Genomic DNA, 22,669 nt, shown 5'->3' with positions numbered 1-22,669 from the left:
GGGTTTCAGAGAGGCGCCTCTCCCAGCCCTACCTGGAGATGCCTGGGATTGAACCCAGGACCTTCTGCATGCAAAGCGGAAGCTCTGCCACTAAGCTATGGCCCGTTCCCTTTAGCTTCCATCTACTCAGGAAGTAGGTTTTGTTGGGAGCACAGTGGAAATGACCTACTTGTCTTTTGGGGCCCTGTCCATCACACATGATGTCCACTTAAGCCTTGCACTGCAGTTGTCCAGAGAGAATGGAACCGTGTTCCAGCATGCTCTCGTGGGCTAAAGTGGCCGGTTTGGGGAAACTGCTGAAACATTCAAATGGGTAGTATAAGCAACTGTTTCATTTTCTACTTCTATGGTTTGGCCAGCTGTGGGAGAGCAGTGGGGTTAACGATATCAAATGAAATGGTTTGGGGAGGGACGGAAGGGAGAGCTACGTGGATGCCTGGACTCGGAACTTTGGCAAACCATTTGGGCAGCCCCTGGGCCTTTCTCATACTTTTTATTCCCCAGGGAAACTAGTTTTTGTACTCAAGGAAAGGTCAGCAGAAGCCTTGAAAGAAGAGCATGTTGTTGTGTAGCCAGCTGTTTTGTTTTGCTTTTGCCTTTTTTCTTTCCTTACTTACACACACACACACACACACACACAAGTCCTGTTCTCCACAGGCTGCCGGAAACTTGAATGTGCTCAAAGGCTTCTCTGTGACTGGCAGCTATTCAGGATATAAAGGCCATTCAGGGAACCAACTGGGTTCAGTTTTTGGTTTTCTTCTGCCTGCAGCAGTGCTTTTGACGTGGAACCTGAGAAGGCATGTCCCAAGTGCTGTAAGAATGGAACTGCTGGTTATTTTATTTACAGTCTTGCTCTACCACTTTGCTATGGCCCTTCTCCTGAACCTTAGACATTTTGCTTCCAATGAAGGTATCCTGCCCATGAACAATGGTCTTTCCCTTAAGCCAGTACCCTGAGCCTTTTTTCAGATCCTCAGCAAGGGGAGAACAGTTTGTAAGGCTTGGAGAGATAATATATGTGAAGCACGTTAAGGCAGGTAGCATAGCTCAGAAGTGAAATGCATTTCTGTGTGTTTCGGATGTGTTTATTTAAGGAATTCTTACCTTCAACCTCTTTTGTTCATGAAAAAAATCCAAAGGCAGCTTATGGTGAAGTTAAAAACAAACAGTAGGTGCCACCACCAAGAATGTCCTGTCTCAACTACCTGCTTCTTTTACCACAGCTGGTGGTGGGAATGTAGAGCAGAGACTCAGAAGATTTGAATATGTAAAGGAGTTTCATGAGAAAGAGATGATTCTAGTAGGCTAGGGTGGGGGATTTGTGGCCTTCCAGATGTTGCCAGACTAAAACTCTCCATCATCCCTGGAGCTGATTGGAATTGTGAGTTTAACAACATCTGGAGGTACACGGGTTCCCTGTCCCTTACTAGGTTAAATGACAATTCATCCGCCTGTGCAAGAGAGCTACTTCCATGTTCTTCTAGGACATACCATGTTGAGTGTTCTTTTATTGCAGGCTAGTGTCAGTTGTTGGTTTTCAAGGACTGATGGGGGAAAATAATTCTAATCCATATTAATGTGTATGATTTATGCCATCTGGATTAATTTTGGAGGAGAATAATGTGGGGTTTTTTTGTGAACTCTTCCCCTAATCAAGCTTGTGGCTTTGTAGTGTCTCCTTGGAGAAATTTTGATAGGTTTAAGTTTCAGGAAAACAGTTGATCAAAGACGTAAAGTATCTGCGCCTTTTTCCTATTGTGCAACTGAAAAGCATGACTAAGCAGATTTAACCAATCTTATTTTGCTTGGCACGAGCCTGATTGCGGTCCCCATTCACAGTTATTTTGTGAGGAGCTATAGCAGGAAATAAGCTTTTATAATGGAAACAGTGATAGAGAGTGAAGACTGGCTTGTTTTGATTAGACGCCTTTTATTGAATTAAAGAGCATAAGTTCTGCAGTGACTTTGCACAAAAAGCATTAGACTGTAATATTGGAATCTGAGCCTTGTAAAACAGTAGGGAGTTTGCAGAGATCTGGACAAGAGGCGGGGGGGAAACCTTCCATTTGGAAACCATGAGAACTGCAGATGTTGATAGCTTCAGCAGCTGCACCCGGGTTCAGTTTTATGTCCAGCTTTCAAGGAATGCTGTTAGCAAGCAAAGTTTGTGCACCCAGAGAGAATCCAGATGTTGTCCGTGGAGTCAGATTGTCTGTGCGTGGTGCAGGATTAATTAATCAGCGGAGCAACTTTGAAGCAATTTGCAACATCAGGCCAGAAAAAAAGGATGCTATAAAGAGGACGCTGTTAGTCATTGTTGAATAAATAGCACCAGAGATGGAAATTTGGAAATGGTTTTGTTGTTGTCCTTTTAAAGATCAAATAAGGCCTTTTCTGCAAATATTGTTTACTCCATTGCTGTTTCTACACTTGTGATTTTTTTCCTCCTGGTGTAGAGGAAAATGATAATTTACAAAAGAAGTTGTCTTTTACCAGATCCAACCATTGGTCCATATAGTCCTGTATTGGCTATTAGGGTTGAGGGAACCCCCTCCCTGCCCTCTTTTGCCTGTTATTCAGCAGTTTTGTCCAGGACAGAAAGGTATGGATGCCCTTGAACTCTGAAGCCTGCTACCTTTTTGGTTTCCTTTAGCACAGATATTCTGTGAGCTCTTGAATCATATAGGCAGTTCCCCGAGGAAGCATCCAGGCTCTTCCAGATTTGAAAAAGTAAGAGGAATAAGATTAAATAATTGCTGCTGTTTGTCAAGCCACCACCCCAGGACTTCACCAGCTTGGACATTGATGCTGAGGTAGCAAAGTGTGGCAGATTTCCCAAGGTAGCTCCTGATTTGGGCAATTGTCTTCCATTCTCAACGGGCACCACATTTATCAAAACAAAACACGCCTTCGCTATTCCGGAGGCACTTCCCAATATGATTACGGCGTTTTGAAGCAAAGCGATATCTAGGAAAGTCAACGCCAAATCAAAGCTCCACCGGATAAAAACCAGCTCCGGAATCACGCCCAGTTCCAGCAACAATGGTTGCAGGGAGGGAACTTGCGATACTGGAGCTTTCCCATTTTCAGTCCCAGGTGGTCATAAAGATACAAGCAGCTGCCTGATGTGCAAGGCTGGTTTGGACATGACACATCCTTCAGAGGCCTATGCCCAGTGAGTTTCCTTTTTCGCAGGGAAGGGGACTAAATCTTTAGAGACAGAGTAGAGACTTTGCATACAGTGCCAATCCAAAAGCTGGGGAAATCCTTGGTATTTGCACGTGCCCATGTGCTTTTAAAACATATTCCTGTAGTATGGGGATGTGTGTGTGCACACGTGCTTTTAATCAAACAAATCACATCTGTAAAAGAATGTTATTTGGAAGTTCAGGACTAGAAGATTGCTAGAAGAATCTTCAAGTTGAGGTACCTGAAGGTGGAATTGTTTTGTGTTCAATAGCAATGAAGGATGGTTGGTTTGATTTTAGGGGAACTCAAGCCCTGTATCCTGCCAAGTTTGACACCAAACTACAGTGGTACCTTGGTTTACGAACTTAATCCATTCCGGAAGTCCGTTCTTAAACCAAAACCGTTCTTAAACTGAGGCGCGCTTTCCCTAATGAGGCCTCCCGCCGTCAGTGCCCTTCCACTGTTCGATTTCCATTCTTAGACCGAGGTAAAGTTTGCAAACCATGACACTACTTCTGGTTTTGCAGAGTTCGTAAACTGAATAGTTCGTAAACAAGGCTGTTCTTAAACCGAGGTACCACTGTATATGCTCTTCCAGGAAACTCCATTTCCTCTCAACAGACAGACAGTATTTTGTGGGTACTGAACATGCTCGGCCTTCATTGTCCCTCCCTCCTTCCCTCCATTATGCTTTGCTTTCTAAAAAATTCTTTTGTACTTGTGCAAACCTTGGGATTAGCCCACTGATTACTAATTGTGTGTGGTGGGATTCTGGCTACATCAGAATCCATATTCAGGTAATGAGATTGCCATTAGTATATAGAATAGGAAGGTGCCTTGTAATTGGCCAGACTATTTGCAAGGTGACTACATCTCTGTTTTGTTGTGTTTTAATTCTCGTGTTCTAGTTCAAATTTCTGAGACATTAAATTTCTGAGGTTTAATTTGTGTTTTGAAATTCTGTATGTTGTATATTTTTTAATCACTTTACACCACTTTGAGACCTAGATGGTAAAAAGTGGGATATGTGTTTTTAAATTAAATAAAAAAAATAAAAAAAAATAATCCGGCCACCTCAGGGAAATAGAGCTTCTGTGTTCAAAACAAACATACCTCTGAATGCCAGTTGCTCAAGGAGGGAAAGAGAGCAATGTGGGAGGGAGCTGTTGCCTTTATGGTCTGTTTGTTGCCTTCCCAATAAGCCAATTTTGGGAGAAAGTTACTCTACTAGATGGGCCGTCTTCCAGTTGGGCTCTCCTTAGGATGTCAGTGAATGTATTGTGTGCTTCTATGGAGCCTGACCCAAATTCCTACTTGCTAAAACCAGAGAGAGTTTTTGAACCAACAGTTCACATAGCTTAAACACTCACGAGAATGGTGAGTTTAGAGCTTTTTGCCTGGCTTGCTTTGTTGTTGCCTTTTGGATATAGAAATGGCCAGTGCTGTCCCAACACTACCACATCAGCACATGATACCTGTTTTTCAGCAGAGTCATGAGCCTCTATGAGCTTTCTGGCATAGTTAATAATGAAAAAGATATATAAAAAAGTAACAGTTTCCATATACGCTGGCCAGTTGCCCTTGTTCCAGCCTGAAAAGTGTTTTGGAGCTCAGCGCTGCTAGATTTTGTTCCTCCTAGGCAGGAATGTGTGTTTAGAGTAGGTGCCTCCAGACTGTCACGCTTTTGCAGGAGGGATTCCAGTGCAAGCCAGAACTTTGGGTTCACACAAATAAAGTGGATTAAAGCGCTCTGTCACCCTAGCACAGCCAATCCACTTCAAAAGCAAAAACTAAATAGACCTATTGCAGTTGGAGAAGTGATGGGGAATGGTATTGAAAAGCGTGGGGTGAACAATTGACTTAATGGAAAGAAGTATACACACAACACAAGTAAAAGGGGTAGAATGCTTGTCATAGACGATCCCTGCAAATAAATCAGGACAAATGGTCAGGAAAGACTGGGCATAATCTGAGCACTGTAAACTCTGAGCAAGCAAAACAGACCAAATACTCAACAAACAAGTCAGCTTGAGGAATCCAGTATCCTAACCGTTATCCTATTTAAGCTCCTATAGCTTTGATTAGAGCTCAGCTTCAAACTTGCCCATCGATAATTAAATTACCCGAGGGCTTCCCATTTCCCCCAAGCTTTGATTGAGGTTCTCATGGAACAAGGCCTTTGTGCACATAGTAGACACTTTAGAGCCTTCTGAAACTCACAGGGGGTCTATTTAATAAGTCATGGAGAAATGGTACCGTGAAGGTAGGAAGAACTATGTTCCAAGCCAAGTGTGAGGAACCTTTTCGTCCTCCAAATGTTGAGGACCTGCAACTCCTATCAGCCCCAGCAGGCATGCCCAGTGGCCAGAAATAATGAGAATTGTAGTTCAGCAACATCTGGAAGGCCAAAAGTTCCCCATGCCTATTCTAGATTAAGTCCCAAATCTGTGATGCATTATTGAGCCCTGATGCAATTCTCTCTTCCCAGACGCAACGGCATTTAAACACAGGATATGAATTCTGAGCTTAGCTTCTTTCCAGCACTGTGTATCTTTTTGGGTGTGATACATGCACAAGATAGGAGAAGGTATTTTTCTGAAAAAAATCTATTGCAAGACCCCAAAGGCCATTGGGCAGGTAAAGGTAAAGGGACCCCTGACCATTAGGTCCAGTCATGGCCGACTCTGGGGTTGCAGCGCTCATCTCGCTTTATTGGCCGAGGGAGCCGGCGTACAGCTTCCAGGTCATGTGGCCAGCATGACTAAACCGCTTCTGGAGAACCAGAGCAGCGCACGGAAACGCCATTTACCTTCCCGCCGGAGCGGTACCTATTTATCTACTTGTACTTTGAGGTGCTTTCGAACTGCTAGGTTGGCAGGAGCAGGGACCGAGCAACGGGAGCTCACCCCGTCGCGGGGATTCGAACCGCCGACCTTCTGATCGGCAAGCCCTAGGCTCTGTGGTTTAACCCACAGCGCCACCCGCATCCCAAGGCACCCATAGCGTTCTTCTAATTTAAGAATATAAGAAGAGACTGGTGCATCAGACCAATGGCCCATCTAGTCCAGCATCCTGTTCTCACAGTGGCCAACCAAATGCCCCAATGGGAACTAGCCAGCAGGATTCAAGAACAAAAGCACTCTCTTCACCTGCAGTTTCCAGCAACTGGTATTCAGGAGCATTGCTGCCTCTGGCCATGGAGGCAGAACATAGCCATCAATGGCTATAAGCCATTGATGGCTTTATCCTCCATGAATGTGTCTAATCCTCTGACCACTGCCTCCTGTGGGATCACGTTCCATGGTTTATTCCATAATTTCATAGGAATTATGCTTGCTTGCTCTAAATGCTTAGAGGAATGACACAACCTTGGTCCATTTGTCAAAAGGCATATGTACTTGGAAAGTCCCTTTAGCCTTCAGAGCAAGATGAAGAAAACATTGGAACGGGCATCCTTGAGGGAGAGGTGGGGGAAAGCCTGACATAAAAGGCTCCTTTACAATTCCCTTGCTCCAGTTCAGCTGTAGTGGCTGCCAGCAATAGCTATAAATATCCCTGAACTATGCTACATTTCAGTCATGTTTCGTTTTGCTTTTATTGCCCTTGATAAGGATCCATGCTTCCTTGGAGCAGTGGGAAAACCATGCCAGTAAAAGTTATACAATGTCCAATCACACACACACACACCCAGCCTCATTCTTTCCTTTGCAATCCAATGAGGTCACTGCAAATAACACCAGAATACATGGAGGGCCAAACAGTTCCGCCGAGAATTGGTTTGGTGGTGGATTGTTGGGTCCCATGGTGGTTGGCTACGGTTTGCCTTGTTTTGGATGCACTGAGAAGGAGGGACAGAGGACTATGAGACAGAGGAAGTTTTGGTTCATACAGAAAACTTGGTCCATTGGCAGGGCTGATTTGGGGCAGGTAAAATAAAGTTCCATAGTGTCAGCTCTTATATTGGAGGAGCAAATGTTGGAGCCTCCAGCTCCCCATTGGATGTTTGTGTGGACAGGTGTGTCTTCTCCTCACCTGCCCATGTTACGTTATGTGTAAGGGTCAGACTATACTGCAGGGGCTACCGGCCATCTGCAAACCAGAGAAAGTGTTGTGAGAAGGCAAATGAGTATAAATGGTCACAAATCCAATAGATTCAGGATTGGCACAGTCCGTAAGAAATTCAGTTGCAGCAGACGTAACCTAAACTTACAAGAACTTATAATAAGACTAAACCTTATCACTATAGCACACAGAACAGAGCACTAGAACAAAGAGATAGAAAGAGAAAGTGAGAAATCGGGCTCCTTCTAGTCTGACTATTATAGTCAGCATGACCTTGACAGAAAGGATAGCAGAACCAGCTTAAACCAGATGTACTCAGCTTCCCAGAAGGAACAACCCAAACATCAGACGCCTTCTGCCTGTTTCTTTCACATAGAAAGAAACCACCCAGAACACTCTTGAATTAAGTAGAATAGGAAAGTTCTCTACACATCAGAGCAATACTTTCTGTACTAAGAAATGCAAATTGCCAAGAACCGCACAAACACTGCAACCTTTTCTATTTGCTACAAAAAAAGGATACAATACATTCCCATCCTTTCTTCTGGGTGAGCTTGGAAGAGCTTGGGAATTCCTCCTCTTTTTCTCTAGGTAAAGGTAAAGGTACTCCTGACCATTAGGTCCAGTCGTGGCCGACTCTGGGGTTGCGGCACTGATCTCGCTTTATTGGCCGAGGGAGCCAGTGTACAGCTTCCAGGTCATGTGGCCAGCATGACTAAGCCGCTTCTGGCAAACCATAGCAGTGCACGAAAATGCCGTTTACCTTCCCACCGGAGTGGTACCTATTTATCTACTTGCACTTTAACGTGCTTTTGAACTGCTAGGTGGGCAGGAGCAGGGACTGAGCAACAGAAGCTCACGCCGTCACGGGGATTTGAACCGCCGACCTTCTGATCGACAAGCCCTAGGCTCTGTGGTTTAGACCACGGCACCACTCATTTTTCTCTAAGCAAGTGTAAATGTCTACATTTTCTTCTCATGCAACTGCTTTAATCTACTTCAAAACTAAAGTTGTTTTGGGATGATCTTTTGGGGTGCTCATTATGATTGTAGAGAAGCTTATAAACTATCAAATTAGAGACAAGACATTCAGATTTGCATACAGTAATAAATACGTAGGATGCAAATTAACCTCACATCACCACCGCTATCACCAAAATAGCCTGTTTGTGGAACTACGTATTTGCCCCTTGAGATTAGGTCAGATATAGCCAACATGGTGTCTTCCAGATGTGTTTCCCTCCATCATCCCTCAACCATTCTGGGTGAGACTGATGGGAGTCCTCCAACATCTGGAGGATACCATGTTGCTGATTCTGGATTAGGTTGACCAATGGATGTATCCTCCGGAAGGTGGTCCAAAAGAGAATGTGACCCTCAGGCGGAAAAAGTTTCTTCACCTCTGCTTTGGAAGCTCCCTGTTTTCCTGCCCTGCTCTCTTGCTAGACGTTGTCCAAGGGACTAAGAACAAGACGTGTTTTTGAAGGTTACTAGAATGTTTCTTAGAAGCACAGATGTCAATTAGTACTTTGGTCCAGCCAGCCTTTGAACCAGAGGTCCACTTCTAATTGGAACCACATCAGATAACGTTTGTTGCTGAACATTTTGCTCCCGTTTTTGACCATTTCCTCTTGTTTTGCTACATCTCCGTCTTGGGGGTTCCCCTCTCCAACTTCCCCACCTTTTCTTCTTGCACCAAGAGAAAGATGTTTTTGGATCCTACCAAGATTCTTCTGGTAGCTTTCATTCCTGTTTTCTGTTTGTCTTTTCAGAGCAGCCTGGGGAGTATTTTTCTTGGAGTACAAAGCCATCTTTTGTTATCTTGTCCAAACCAAACTAATTTGTCAGTCTTCTTATATCAACCGAAGGGAAAGCTGGAGGGCAGAAGATCAGGAGGGTGCAAGGGTTGAGATGCATCAGGATAATTGATGGGAGATTGAGCTTCCTTTTCTTTCTTTGTAGTTAGGTACAAGGACACTGAGTTCTGCTGCAGAAGGTGGGGTGATTTTTCTACACAGATTAAGGACTGTTTTACAGAAATCCTGTATAACCCTGGTTGGTTTTCCTCTGTTGTTGCTAAAGGTTGGCTGAAAACTAGGCTAGGAAACCATGGCTTGAAGGTGGTTTGCCAAAAGCTATTTGTGCTGATGGAGGCAAAGTGTTAATGTCTGCAACCGGCAAACCATGGTTAAGGCAGTTCTCCACCTCCTGCTGGAATGCTTCTATATGCTCTCTAGGGCTAGCTAAACCATGGTTTGGCTGTATGTCTGGGCTCTTGACCAGAATTGAAATTGTTGTTCTTTAGTCATTTAGTCATGTCCGACTCTTCGTGACCCCATGGACTAGAGCACGCCAGGCACTCCTGTCTTCCACTGCCTCCCGCATTTTGGTCAAACTCATGCTGATAGCTTTGAGAACACTGTCCAACCATCTCGTCCTCTGTCGTCCCCTTCTCCTTGTGCCCTCCATCTTTCCCAACATCAGAGTCTTTTCCAGGGAGCCTTATCTTTCCATGAGGTGGCCAAAGTATTGGAGCCTCAGCTTTAGGATCTGTCCTTCCAGTGAGCACTCAGGGCTGATTTCCTTCAGAATGGAGAGGTTTGATCTTCTTGCAGTCCATGGTACTCTCAAGAGTCTCCTCCCGCACCATAATTCAAAAGCATCAATTTTTCGGCGATCAGCCTTCTTTATGGTCCAGCTCTCACTTCCATACATCACTACTTGGAAAACCATAGCTTTAACTATATGGACCTTTGCTGGCAAGGTGATGTCTCTGCTTTTTAAGATGCTGTCTAGGTTTGTCATTGCAGAATTGAAATAGCCAAACATAATTAAGTGTTATGCTATCAGTTCCATCGCAGCAGGTGTAGTCGCGTTGGTAGAACACTTAGACTCTTAATCCCCAGGGTCGTGGGTTCAAGCCTCACGTAGGACAAAAGATCCCTGCATTGCAGGGGGGTTAGACTAGATCAGTGATGGCCAAACTTGGCCCTCCAGCTATTTTGGGACCACAATTCCCATCATCCCTGACCACTGGTCCTGTTGGCTAAGGTTGATGGGAGTTGTAGTCCCAAAACAGCTAGAGGGCCAAGTTTGGCCACCACTGAACTAGGTGATCCTTGCGTGGTTCCTTTCCAATTCTACGATTCTATGTGTCCCTGGCTTGCATGTGGCAAGGTGGAGAATTTAAGGAAGAAGTGGCTGTTTGTGAAATGAAAGGCTTCCTGCAAGCTTATTTGCTTTATTTATAAAACAAAAAGTATATACTGTAGTGAATTGAGCAGAATGGAAGGTGAGAGGTTGGGTGTGTGTGTGCTGAATTTTGGCCTTGTACAGGGTGCCACTGAAATTTGAAAGACCAAAGACTGCCCCTGCTACTTTCTTTATTTTGAAAAGCACTTTTTTATCCCTAGTGGCCACAAAGACATGCTTGAAAGTGTGTGAGAATTTGTAAAGGCAGAGAGATGGCTGGGTAAGTTCTGCAGTGGCTGGGAACAAGAAGTGTGTCTTGCAGAGGCTTGTGTTACTAACAGCAGAACACATCGTGCAAAATAGTTTCATAAAATCTTGGGGGTGGGGGTGAATCTGGAAAAGTTGATAAAACTATACAGTTTCTTAGTTTGCAAAATTTGGATTGCTTTGATACAGAATCTTTATTTTAAAGCTTGAGGTATGTACAGTTTTTTAGCAGTTCTACTACTTGCAATGCACACAGAAAGTACTCTATCCCAAGTCAGATTGGTCCATCTCACTCACTACACTGACTGGCAGCAGCTCTCCAAGGTCTTCCACAAGGATCTTTCCCAGCCCTAGGTAAAGGTAAAGGGACCCCTGACCATTAGGTCCAGTCGTGGCCGACTCTGGGGTTGCGGCGCTCATCTCACTTTATTGGCTGAGGGAGCTGGCGTACAGCTTCCAGGTCTTGTGGCCAGCATGACTAAGCGAAACAGAGCAGCGCATGGAAACACCGTTTACCTTCCTGCCAGAGCAGTACCTATATATCTACTTGCACTTTGATGTGCTTTCGAACTGCTACGTTGGCAGAAGCTGGGACCGAGCAATGGGAGCTCACCCCATCGCGGGAATTCAAACCGCCGACCTTCTGATCGGCAAGTCCTAGGCTCTGTGGTTTAACCCACAGCGCCACCCGCGTCCCTACCTGGGGATTAAACCTGGGAACTTGTGTATGCAAAGCCTGCACTCTACCACTGAAGTGCAGCCCTTCCCTCAAATTGGGAATCAATATTTTTCCCCCCCTTGGGAAGCAGGGAATTACAATGTGCTATTTTAGAGCATCTGGTGAAAGCTGGCTTGTTGTAGGTGTGCTCTACATTCCTTCCTGTTTTTTCTTCTTTTATCTAGGTGCTAGGAAGAAGTCTCATAGAATCTAGGAATTCTAGAGAGAAGGGTGACTTTGAAAAGGAGCTAGATTTAGCTGCCCAGTGGGGGTTGTAGAAGAGAATGGAAACCTAGGCAATAAAACCTGGGCTGCATTTTATTATCAGCCTATAAACTTCAACATGGCTGTGTTTAACGTGTGCTTCTATTGTGTCAAGATGGGCTGGAGCCAGATTGGGAAGAATCCCCCACTATTAAGGGGGCAGCCCAGCTCTTGATGAATGGACTCCATCTCAAGTGTTGCAAAGCGATAAAAAGAACATTGGAATATATTGGGTGTTCTTTTATATATGTTCTTCGGTTATTCCGAGGAGCCAAGTGGAGAGCGTTTGGCAGGTGACCTGTAATTTTGGAATCCCTGGCTTCGGGTCTCATTCTATCCATGAATTCACTAAGCTGTGTAAGGCAAAGAGCCACTATTATTATTATTTATTACATTTATTAGTTGCTTTTTAAAACAGGAAACTCAGAGCAGCTTACAAAAATGAACATTAAAAATAAGTGTAAAACAACCTAAAATACACAAGTAATATATTTTTAAAAAATCAGGTCCAGCTCCACCACAGTAAATGATAAGGAGAAGATTAAGATCCAAAGACTAGGGTAAATAAGACCATTTTTTTGCCTGGCACCTAAGAACAGATAGTAATGGCACCAGACATGCATCCCTACAGAGAGAATTCCATAAACAAGGAGTCACCATATCCCTCAGGTCGAGCTTAGCTGTTAAGTGGGGGGAGGAAATAAGGTGGGGAAAGGGGAGAAAAAGTATCAAAGGGATGCTGGCAAATGTAGGGAATTTTAATAAAATGGTAAATTACCCAATGTGTTTCATTCGAAACTTTCCTCAGGGACACTGGAAGAACAACAAACTGTAATTCATAGCACCATAGGAAATCATATTCATAACATATTTTTCCTTGTATAAGACAATGCTTTTTGCTAAAAAATATTAGGCAAAAATTGGGTGTTGTCTTATACACAGATAGTGAATGCAGAGGGGGGATGTGCGATTAATGGCAGCAGCAAGCAGGAGATTGGCAGTGGTGATTGGGCGGGTGATTGATTGGCTGTGGCAATTGGGCAGGCGATTGGCAGCTATGGCAATGAAGGCAGGTGATTGGCAACTGTGGCAAGTAGGTGGGTGGGCTGTTGGTGGCAGCGAGCGGACAGACAATTGGTGGCTGTGGCAAGGTGTGCTATTGGCAGTGGCTGTGGCAAGCGATTGGCAGTGGCGGCCAGACGGGTGAGCGATCGGCGGAAGTGACCTCCCCCACCCTCCAAAAAAGCTAAACAACTTAATTTCTTATACACAGAAAAATACGGTAAGTTGTGTATGATATCCATAGGTGTTAATTGAAATCAGCCTGACCATATTAAATATCATAAAGTGATGCAATATTAACCGCATCTTATTAATGTGTTTTTCACAGCACAGTTCTTAAAAGGAGGCCTCTGTCACTGCCCATCAACAAAGCAGCCGTTACAGAAATCCTCTGTGAACGCTGACAAGTGTTAACCGCCTGACTTGGTTGTGATGTCAGGTGATTGACAGGCCAGTGGTTTCGGCCACTTGTCAGAGTTGGCCACCACGAAGAGTGGGGGGATTGAGGGATCTGGCCCATAGGCTGGATCTATTTCTCCCCTGCCTCCTGCTCTTCAGTTGCAGCCAGCAATGTGAAGTGGACACAGGAAAAAACCAGGCACTGTGACTAAACTCTGCAAAATTAAACTGGGGAGCAGAACATGCGGCTTCCATTTTGTTTTACCAGTTTGGCCTCGTGCCATCTGCAACACGAGGGGAACATTAACCTGCCTCACAGGGTCGTTGTAACTGAGGTAATGGATGTAAAATACATTGAACACCAGATGGATATATAAATTATTGCAGCAGCAGTATTATATTTATTACACGGAGGGCAGATGCTCCTGTGGATGATGTTGGATTGATGCGAGTGCTGCAGTCCACTGATGCAAACGCACAAATAGTTTACTGGGCTGCAATTTCCTTTTAGCATCTTTATCTGCCCACCCCACCCCCAACCCCCTGAGGGCTAGACACTTCAGAATCACAACTGGATTCTTGGAATTCTAAAAAGCAATTACAGGCCACGTTAAGCACTTTAGGGGCATAGAGTCCAGGCTATATTGCTTGCACCTTGCCAGCCATTGTCATACAGTGGCACTGTGGGGGATGTGGGGAGGACAGCTGGTTAATTGCTGATTTCATATCAGGCTGCATGTCAGTCCTGGGCTATCAAAAGCAATTTTCACTGTTATAAATTAGACCTAAATTGAGACAGTATTTTATTTTTCTTTATTAGCCATCTGTTTGTCTATGATGCAAGGAGCAATATAATTTGGGCTGTGCAGCTGCTGCGTTGATTATGGGCCTCTCTTGCGATGATGGAACGAGTGCTGTCATGCTGGACTAGGTACCAAACCAGGAAATGGACCCAGCGCTCCTTCCATCCAGGGAAAATGTTTAAGGCCCTAGGAAATCGTGGCAGAAGCTGCCAGACAACATGTGTCAATTAAAATCCAAAATTCTCATGTTTGGATTTACCTATCTGTTGGTTGACTACGAGCATTTAACTGCCAATGCAAGTGTTTAGCCACTCGTGCAAATTATCTGTTTGTGTGAGTGGAACAACGTTGGAGGGAGGGGATATCCCTGCTCCCAGGAGCTGATGAGACAGGTTCTGTATGTCCCTTCCTCGCTGCTACATTGTTCACTTGACTGGACCGTACGGTAGGCGGTTAAATTGGTGTTTTCTCATACTTCACCCTTAGAGGACTCTTTATTTTTACACTGTAGCACTGTAGCATAGCTGCTAGGAGGGACGCGGGTGGCACTGTGGTCTAAACCACCGAGCCTCTTGGGCTTGCCGATTGTAAGGTTGGCGGTTCAGATCCCCACGATGGGATGAGCTCCCATTGCTCTGTCCCAGCTCCTGCCAACCTAGCAGTTCGAAAGCACGCCAGTGCAATTAGATAAATAGGTTCCACTGTGGCGGGAAGGTAAATGGTGTTTCCGTGCGCTCTGGTTTCTGTCACAGTGTCACATTGCGCCAGAAGCGGTTTAGTCTTGCTGGCCAGATGACCTGGAAAGCTGTCTATGGACAAACGCCAGCTCCCTTGGCCTGAAGGCAAGATGAGTCCTGCCCCCCATAGTCGCCTTTGACTGGACTTAACCGTCCCGGGGTCCATTACCTTTACCTTTAGGAGGCCCTTCTTGAGAAACACTGTAAAGGCAACCTGCAGCAACCTGCCCTGTAGATGTTTTGGACTATGATTCCCATCACCCCCAGGCATCATAGCCATGCTGACTGATGCTTGTGGGAGTTGTAGTCCCAAATTTCTGGATGGACACCAGGTTGGCGAAGCAGGTGTGGATGAATGTGTGGATGAATCTGTCAGTTTCCTTCTCTCCATTTCTATTTTTCCAACCTTAAGTTCAGTACAGTCATACCTCGGGTTAAATATGCTTCAGGTTGAACATTTTCAGGTTACACTCCACGGAGACCCGGAAGTAATGGAACGTGTTACTTCCGGGTTTCGCCACTTGCGCATGCGCAGACGCTTAAAATGATGTCTCGCGCATGCGCAGAAGCGGCGAATCGTGACGCACAGATGCGGGTTGCGTTCTACTCAGGATGTGATCGGGGCTCCAGAACGGATCCCGTTCGCATCCAGAGGTACTACTGTACTCTACATTTCCACATCAGTTTGCAATTTAAAAACAACAAGCACTCATGAAAATTCATCAACATTTTAGTGCAACGTTCTCCTGGTGTACACATTTTTGTATTCAATTTTGCATAATATGTACATTTTTACAAGCAAATTTCCCGAATTAATGCATTTTTAGTGTGTTATTTTTCAGTTATAGCGTATTTTTATGCACACTTTCCACTAACATATGCTGCATTTTTGTCCACCTTAATTGGTTTTTAGAACAGCACCACAACTTTCAGAGAAGTGCAAAATTCACATGTTAGCTGTGCTTTGGTTCGTGTATTGTTTTAGGAACTGTGATTTCGACAGTTTCATATTAATAGGGGAATCTCCACCCACCCCCCAGTTTTAAGGCAATTCCTGCCCCTGAGCGAACTCAACACTTTAAGTAACGGTATCAAATCAGATGAATCTGTATTTACATTTTGCATTGTTTCCTTACTGATATTTCCTTGATGCATTATGACCAGATTTTAATACATAGAATCATAGAATCATAGAGTTGGAAGAGACCACAAGGGCCATCGAGTCCAACCCCCTGCACCAATGCTGCTCATGTGAGGTCTTAGGATTTGCATCCGTTGCAAGTTGCGATTCAGATGTAGAAGCCCACAAGAAAGATGAATGCTTTGTGGTCATTTGACAGAATCGTAATCAGAACAAAGTTTACTGCCTCCCTGTGCTCAGCCTCTCATGTGGAACACAGCTGTGCTGTTATTTGTTCTTGATTTGCAGTTCACTATGCACCAGTGAAAAGGACTTGGAAATTAAAAATGGGAGATGAGAAAACAGATGGAATTGAGTGGGGAGGGGAATTAGTAGGGGAGGAGAGAGCACTGTGGTACAAACATGTGATTCAGTAGTTGGGGAGAAGCTCATACTTTTTGAGATAATTATTATTATTATTATTATTATTTATTTATTTATTTATTTATTTATTTATTTATACTCTGCCCATCTGGCTGGGTTTCCCCAGCCACTCTGGGCGGCTTCCAACAAAACACTAAAATACAATAACCTATTAAACATTAAAAGCTTCCCTAAACAGGGCTGCCTTCAGATGTCTTCTAAAAGTTTGGTAGTTATTTTTCTCTTTGACATCTTGTGGGAGGGTGTTCCACAGGGAGGGCGCCACTACCGAGAAGGCCCTCTGCCTGGTTCCCTGTAACTTGGCTTCTCGCAGCAAGGAAACCACCAGAAGGCCCTCGGCGCTGGACCTCAGTGTCCGGGCAAAACACGCTCACTTGACTGATGCGGTTTCCTGCATCCTTCTGTATGCAGTGGGAGTGAGGCCCATATCATGGCAGGTTGAGGGAGGCTGAAATCTAAAATGATTAGGATGTTAATCCATGACTGGTTGAGTGTGTTGTCTAAGAGTTGATGGTCAAGAAGAAGAGACAGTTGACCTTTTCTTGAGAAACGTTTTTCTGAACTATGGTTTGACCCTATATTTTGGGGTTTCTTTTGGATCTTAACTTCTGGCTTGTCCTCTGGTTCTAATTTGCTTTTAGTGACTGCTTGCATGGGCTCCTTGGCTCACACCAAAAAGCTGCCCACAGTCCAGTCCTGACGTCCTGCTTGCATAATGAGGAAGTTGATGAAGCCATCTTCCCAGATGTCTCTATGCAGGAGACAACGAAATGTTGAGAAATCAGATGTTATCCAAAGCAGGACATTGCGCCGTTGAGTGTATTCCCCATTTGAACCTAGCAGTCTCCTTTGGGGATATGAATGATAGCTGTAAAATTGTGAGGTTGGGGCAGGGGGAGTCAGAGTGGATCCTGCACTCAGCTAAAGATGTATCAGTTGTTTAACCTTCATACCTCAGGGATTCCTGAGGAATTTGATTTGAATGACTCTTGCCTTCATCAGCTGCAGGGAGAGAACTGGCCCTTTGCGTCTCTGGATGAAGAAATGTAACAACCGAAAACCGGATTGTTTGAGATCACTGTCATCTTTTCCCTTGTCATAAATAGTCTTCTGAGTCACACCTCTAAACTAGGTCACGGGGTTGCACGGGTATACTTCAGGGCAAGATCTGGCTCGTGCAGCAACCTTTTGAGGCATCTTCTAAATGCATTCCAAAGTGAAGATGTAATTGTCAAAAATATGACTGCGGGTAGCATGCTTCATTAAGGTGTCCCATGCCAAAATGTCACATGGATGCAATTACGACTTTCATAACTGTCTAGCATTGGGAGCAGAAAGGGAGGGGTTTTTCCTAAGTTTTCCAGTATGTGACTTGATCGTAAAATTAAAAAATGTTATATTGCTTTATTTGAAATACTTTTTTTATTATTAAGGTTTGAATAATGGTCTTGTTGAAGTCATGTTCATTGGTTAATTACAGTTCTACAAAATGCACACTCGTTTTGATTTTAGTCCTTTATTACTATCTCCTTTAGTCCTTTATTACTATCTCCTGCTAGTATGTATGGGAGATATATGCCCCAGAATCTTTCACTACACACTTAGGTTCCATAGCAGATTAACAGGTACAGAAAAAGGGATTATGGGTGAGTGAGTGAAAATGGTAGACTTGTGACTCATTCTTCTCCTTCTCCCTTCCTCTTCTATCTTCTTAGGGAGGATTTTGGATTTGAAGACTGGGACAGTGAAAAAAGAGGGCCAGCAATCTTCAATGAGAATGTGCATGGGATCAAGGCGGTCGTTCATATGCAGAATGAGGTATACCCTTCTGTTCAAACATGCAGTGCTTCATTGCTTTTCGTGTGCCTCCAGAAGCAGCAATATGGTGGAATAGCCTGCAGTGGAGATTAGTTGCAAAATATTTGGATAGACTTGATGAAAAAACTGCAAGGATTTGGTCAAGTTCAATGGAGTGGCGTTGCCAATTTGCAATGGTAAAATTCAGATTTGTTGTTCTGCCAGCTTTTGCCTCTTGCTATGCCCACCAATTGTGTGTGGTACCCAGAAGGAACCCTTGGGTTGAAAAGGGTTCCCCACCTCTGTTTTTAACTGGAGATCCCTGGGACTGAACTTGGATGCATGCAAAACAAATACCGTATTTTTTTGCTCTATAAGACTCACCTTTTCCCTCCTAAAATGTAAGGGGAAATGTGTGTGCGTCTTATGGAGCGAATGCAGGCTGCGCAGCTATCCCAGAAGCCAGAAAAGCAAGAGGGATTGCTGCTTTCACTGCACAGCGATGCCTCTTGCTGTTCTGGCTTCTGAGATTCAGAATATTTTTTTTCTTGTTTTCCTCCTCTAAAAACTAGGTGCGTCTTATGGTCTGGTGCGTCTTATAGAGTGAAAAATACGGTACCCCAATTTCCCTCCTATGGGATTCCCATAAACACGTGGGTGTCCACTGTAGAAAGCAAGGGGAGGGGCATTTCCCTAGACCAGCAAGGATTCCTATGAATTGTTCCTCTAAAAAAACATATAAACTTCTAATAGGGTTTCATTGGACAGCAGATAAAGTCCACAGACTTTCCTGCAGACCCTTGGCACCGAAAAGCATCCAGATACATTAATAGGTATCTTCCCTTGAATTCAGCCTGTGCAGTAAAATATGGAGAACATGAATGCTTGGCAAAGTTAGGGGTCTGTGGCCCCATGATAGACCTTCAGATCTGCAAATGTTCTCCCTCTTGAGTGGTCACCTGGAAGAGTTCTATTTTATCTCCATGCTTGGCATGTGAAAAGTCAAAGGATCAGCTCCCAGCATCTCCAAGCTGCAAACTGGACTAGTGAGAGGGCATGTCAAGGTCAGGAAAATGCAGGGACATTGGAGGAAACTCTGGGTTGGCTCCGCTGCTGCACTATCACTGCTCCGACCTTGCAGCAGCAACCCCTCACCACTACCTGCTTCTCCCTTGCAGAGCCGCTACCAAACAGCACAGCCGGTGCTGAGTTAGATGGACAAGTGGCCTGGCTCAGTATCATAAGTCAAGTTTCCGTTCAAATATGAGTCTCCATATTGGTGGTTCAGCAGGCCATGAAAAAGAGGTTCGATCGTTGCTTTCAATGTGCAACGAACACATCATTTTACGAAGGTGGATTTTTGCCAAGCCATGAGTAGCATGTGTTGTTCAGTGAACTCTCTGGTGCCTGCTTTCATTACCATGTCAATAAATCTGAATTTTGCATTTTTCTGCCATTAATAAAAGAACCAACAGCTCATATCCTTTCGACAGTCGTGTTTACCAGAACTTAATTTTCCCCTGTACTTCTTCAGGAGGAAAAAAATGATTCAAATCAACCACTGGAATGTGAGCCTTTGTGTCACCCTAATGTGTGACTATTGAAACCAGCACTTTAGGGCCCAAACATTCCACAACGGAATGGAAATGGGGACTGTGTTTGTGTTTCACAACAAACCAATGTTATTATTTAAAAGCATGTTGAAAGGCAAGAGGAATTAATCACCAACTAATTTTAGCAGATGAGCAAATCTGGAGAACATCTTCATTTTGCAATTTTCAAACATTTTAGGTGACTGCCTGTTAAATCTTTTATTGTCTCGGTCAAACTGCATTTGCGGTAATTAAACATCCCATGGGTCTGTGGGTTATGATTTAGCCATTCTTTGGCCTCAGAATATATTTGGGATTCTTTTACTCATTCCATCTCATACATTGTTTTTTCAGTTTGAGGTGCTGAACATCATCATCATAATCATCGTCATCATTTAGTATTTCTTAGATTTCTATACCACCCTTTATCTAACAATCTCAGGGTGGTGTACAACATTAAGAACATAATTTAGGAAGTGTAATAATATAAAACATACAGAGGAAAATACTAGGCAGCATAATGAAATAATAATAACAACAACTGTCTCTCTCCACCCCCCCCCTCCAGGCTATAGATTATTTTATGGCCAAAGGCTTGAGTAAAGAGGAATGTTTTTGCCTGGTGCCTAAAGACATGTAATGATGTTCTTGTGTTGTCACCCTCCAAACTTCTGGGGAAATGGGGACATAGAGAAGGGCCTTGGATGGCAAGTGCAGGATCTGGGTTGGTTTGTATGGGGAGAGGTGGTTCTTCCTGCCATGACAACTGCTGGCAGCCATTTTGTATCTTTCCAGAATCATAAAATTGTAGAGTTGGAAGGGACCCCGAGGGTCATCTAGTCCAACCCCCTGCAATGTAGAAATCTCAGCTAGATCATACATAACAGAGGACCATCCAACCTCTCCTTGAAAACCTGGAAGGAAGGAGAGTCTGCCACCTCATGGGAGTCTGTTCCATTACCAAACAGCTCTTACTGTCAGAAAGTTCTTCCTGGTGTTTAGGAAGATGTTTAGGACAGTACAAAGGGGAAAGAAGAGGTGACAAATATTCAGAGAAAGTTCTGTAAAGTCACCTTATTCTTTTGCGGGGCTGAGGTGGGGAGAAGGCAAAGAAAGAAAGAAAGATCTCGGGAATTTCCTCAGAAATAAATGTCTTCAGATAAATTGCAGCTCAGCTCTAGTTCAAAATCCTTGTAGTGTGTGCTCTCCAAGTACAGTGGTACCTCAGGTTAAGAACTTAATTCATTCTGGAGGTCCGTTCTTAACCTGAAACTGTTCTTAACCTGAGGTACCACTTTAGCTAATGGGGCCTCCCACTGCTGCCGCGCCGCCACAGTGTGATTTCTGTTCTAACCCTGAAGCAAAGTTCTTAACCTGAAGCACTTTTTCTGGGTTAGCGGAGTCTGTAACCTGAAGCGTCTGTAACCCGAGGTACCACTGTATTGGAAATTAACTTCTGTGCGTCAGTCTTGCCAAACAGCCACCTGGAGATAAAATCGATCCCTTCCAGGTCACCACTCGAGAGGGAAAACGTTTGCAGATCAGAAGATTCTTTTGTTTTCATTCAGCTCACCACAAAAATGACTAACGCAGGCATAGGGCTTGTAAAAATAATGATTATGGGCCAGTAAAAAAGAATCGTGGGCTAGGAGCTCCTTTACCAAACTGCTATTGATGGTGCAATTTGTATTTCACCCTTGTTCTTTTATGAGTTATCGTTTTCTGGTGTGTGTTTCCCTACCCCTCCCTAATTTGAACAATTGGAACATCTAGGGCAGCCTGGTATCTCCAGAAGCCGTTCTGAACTAAACATACTGGTTGGGCCTGACAGAGATCCCCATGTGTGCTATACATTCAAAGTACTATTATACTGATTTAAAAAGTCATGGCTCGCCCACAAGGAATCCTGGGAACTATAGCTTCCTAACTACAGGTTGCTAATAGCCTCACAGAGCTACAGCTCTCAGAGCTCCTTGGGAAGAGGGATTGATTGTTAAAGCACTCTGGAAACTGTAGCTTTGTGAGCGCAAAGGGGGTCTCCTAGCAACTCTCAGTACTTTTAATACACTACAGATCCCAGGATGCTTTGGTGAAGCCATGGCTATTTAAAGTGGCACAATACTGCTTTAAATGTATAGTGCAATGGCGCCGAGGTAAGACGCTCTTATCGGAGCTCAAAGAGATTTTTTAACTAAATGTTGCCGGCTCTCCTCCCTTTTGGATTCTATTTCCTTTCATTATTTCGCTGTGCGTTTGAACATTTTATCTTATCTTATCCTCCTCGGTGCCGGGACTTAATGAAGTTAAAGAAGTTTTAACGAAGGCTTTCAGACATTCCCTCTCGAGCACTAAGGCACTCCCTCCCAGTTACTCGTTACTTACCTCGCAGCAGTCCAGCTAGGACCGAATGAGAATTGAACAAGATTGTGACCAGAGAACTTTAGCATTTTATCATTCTATTTAGAAGTCTGATCTCATTGATTTAAGAATCTAGTAATGAGAAGAGGCAAAAGACCCAGGTGCCTTGATATAGAAACTGACACAGAGCCCTCTGGTTTTAAACAGAGTAATCTAGATAATTACCTGCTACCTCAAAAACAGCACGTATCTCCTCCCAAAACCTTCCTCAACTCCTTACATGGAAAGACAATTGAAGAGATATCCCTAGGAGTAAATGAGGACAAGGCTACTACTCCCATAACCGAGGCACAAGCACTAATTGATAGAAAGGTGGAGCTGCTGGAGGAATGCTGCCTATTGACTGCTCAAACAGTTCAAAAAATCTTTGAACAATTACAAAACATCTCCAAGAAGCTGGATAACCCAGATGAAAGGAGGCAACTCACTCCCTTTTTGCCATCCTTAACAACCCCTGGAAATAAACAGAACAAATACAAATTTATACCTCTAAATCAGTCAAAAATCAGAGGAAGCCCCCCTCACTCAATCAACCTGATACTGAGGCCATGTGAGATTGTTCTCCACATTTTTCCATATAGAGGACCCCTACCTTACTGGGA

At 44.1% G+C, this 22,669-nt stretch overlaps 1 protein-coding gene across 4 annotated transcripts in view; it reads left to right on the top strand.

Moving 5' to 3' along the window:
• Positions 1–22,669, top strand: part of ARNT2 (aryl hydrocarbon receptor nuclear translocator 2) — a 146,472-nt gene that overhangs the window by 54,854 nt on the left and 68,949 nt on the right. For all 4 annotated transcript variants that reach the window (XM_079954252.1, XM_079954251.1, XM_079954253.1 and 1 more), the window contains exon 6: positions 17,976–18,078. In XM_079954252.1, coding sequence (XP_079810378.1) covers positions 17,976–18,078 — 103 coding nt within the window. The remainder of the gene's footprint in view (positions 1–17,975; positions 18,079–22,669) is intronic.

This window comes from Podarcis cretensis (genome assembly GCF_951804945.1).
Source record: "Podarcis cretensis genome assembly, chromosome: 14".
NCBI classification, from domain to species: Eukaryota; Metazoa; Chordata; class Lepidosauria; order Squamata; family Lacertidae; genus Podarcis; species Podarcis cretensis.
The sequence above is the reverse complement of the archived record's forward strand: the minus strand, read 5'-3'. Positions and strand labels throughout refer to the sequence as shown.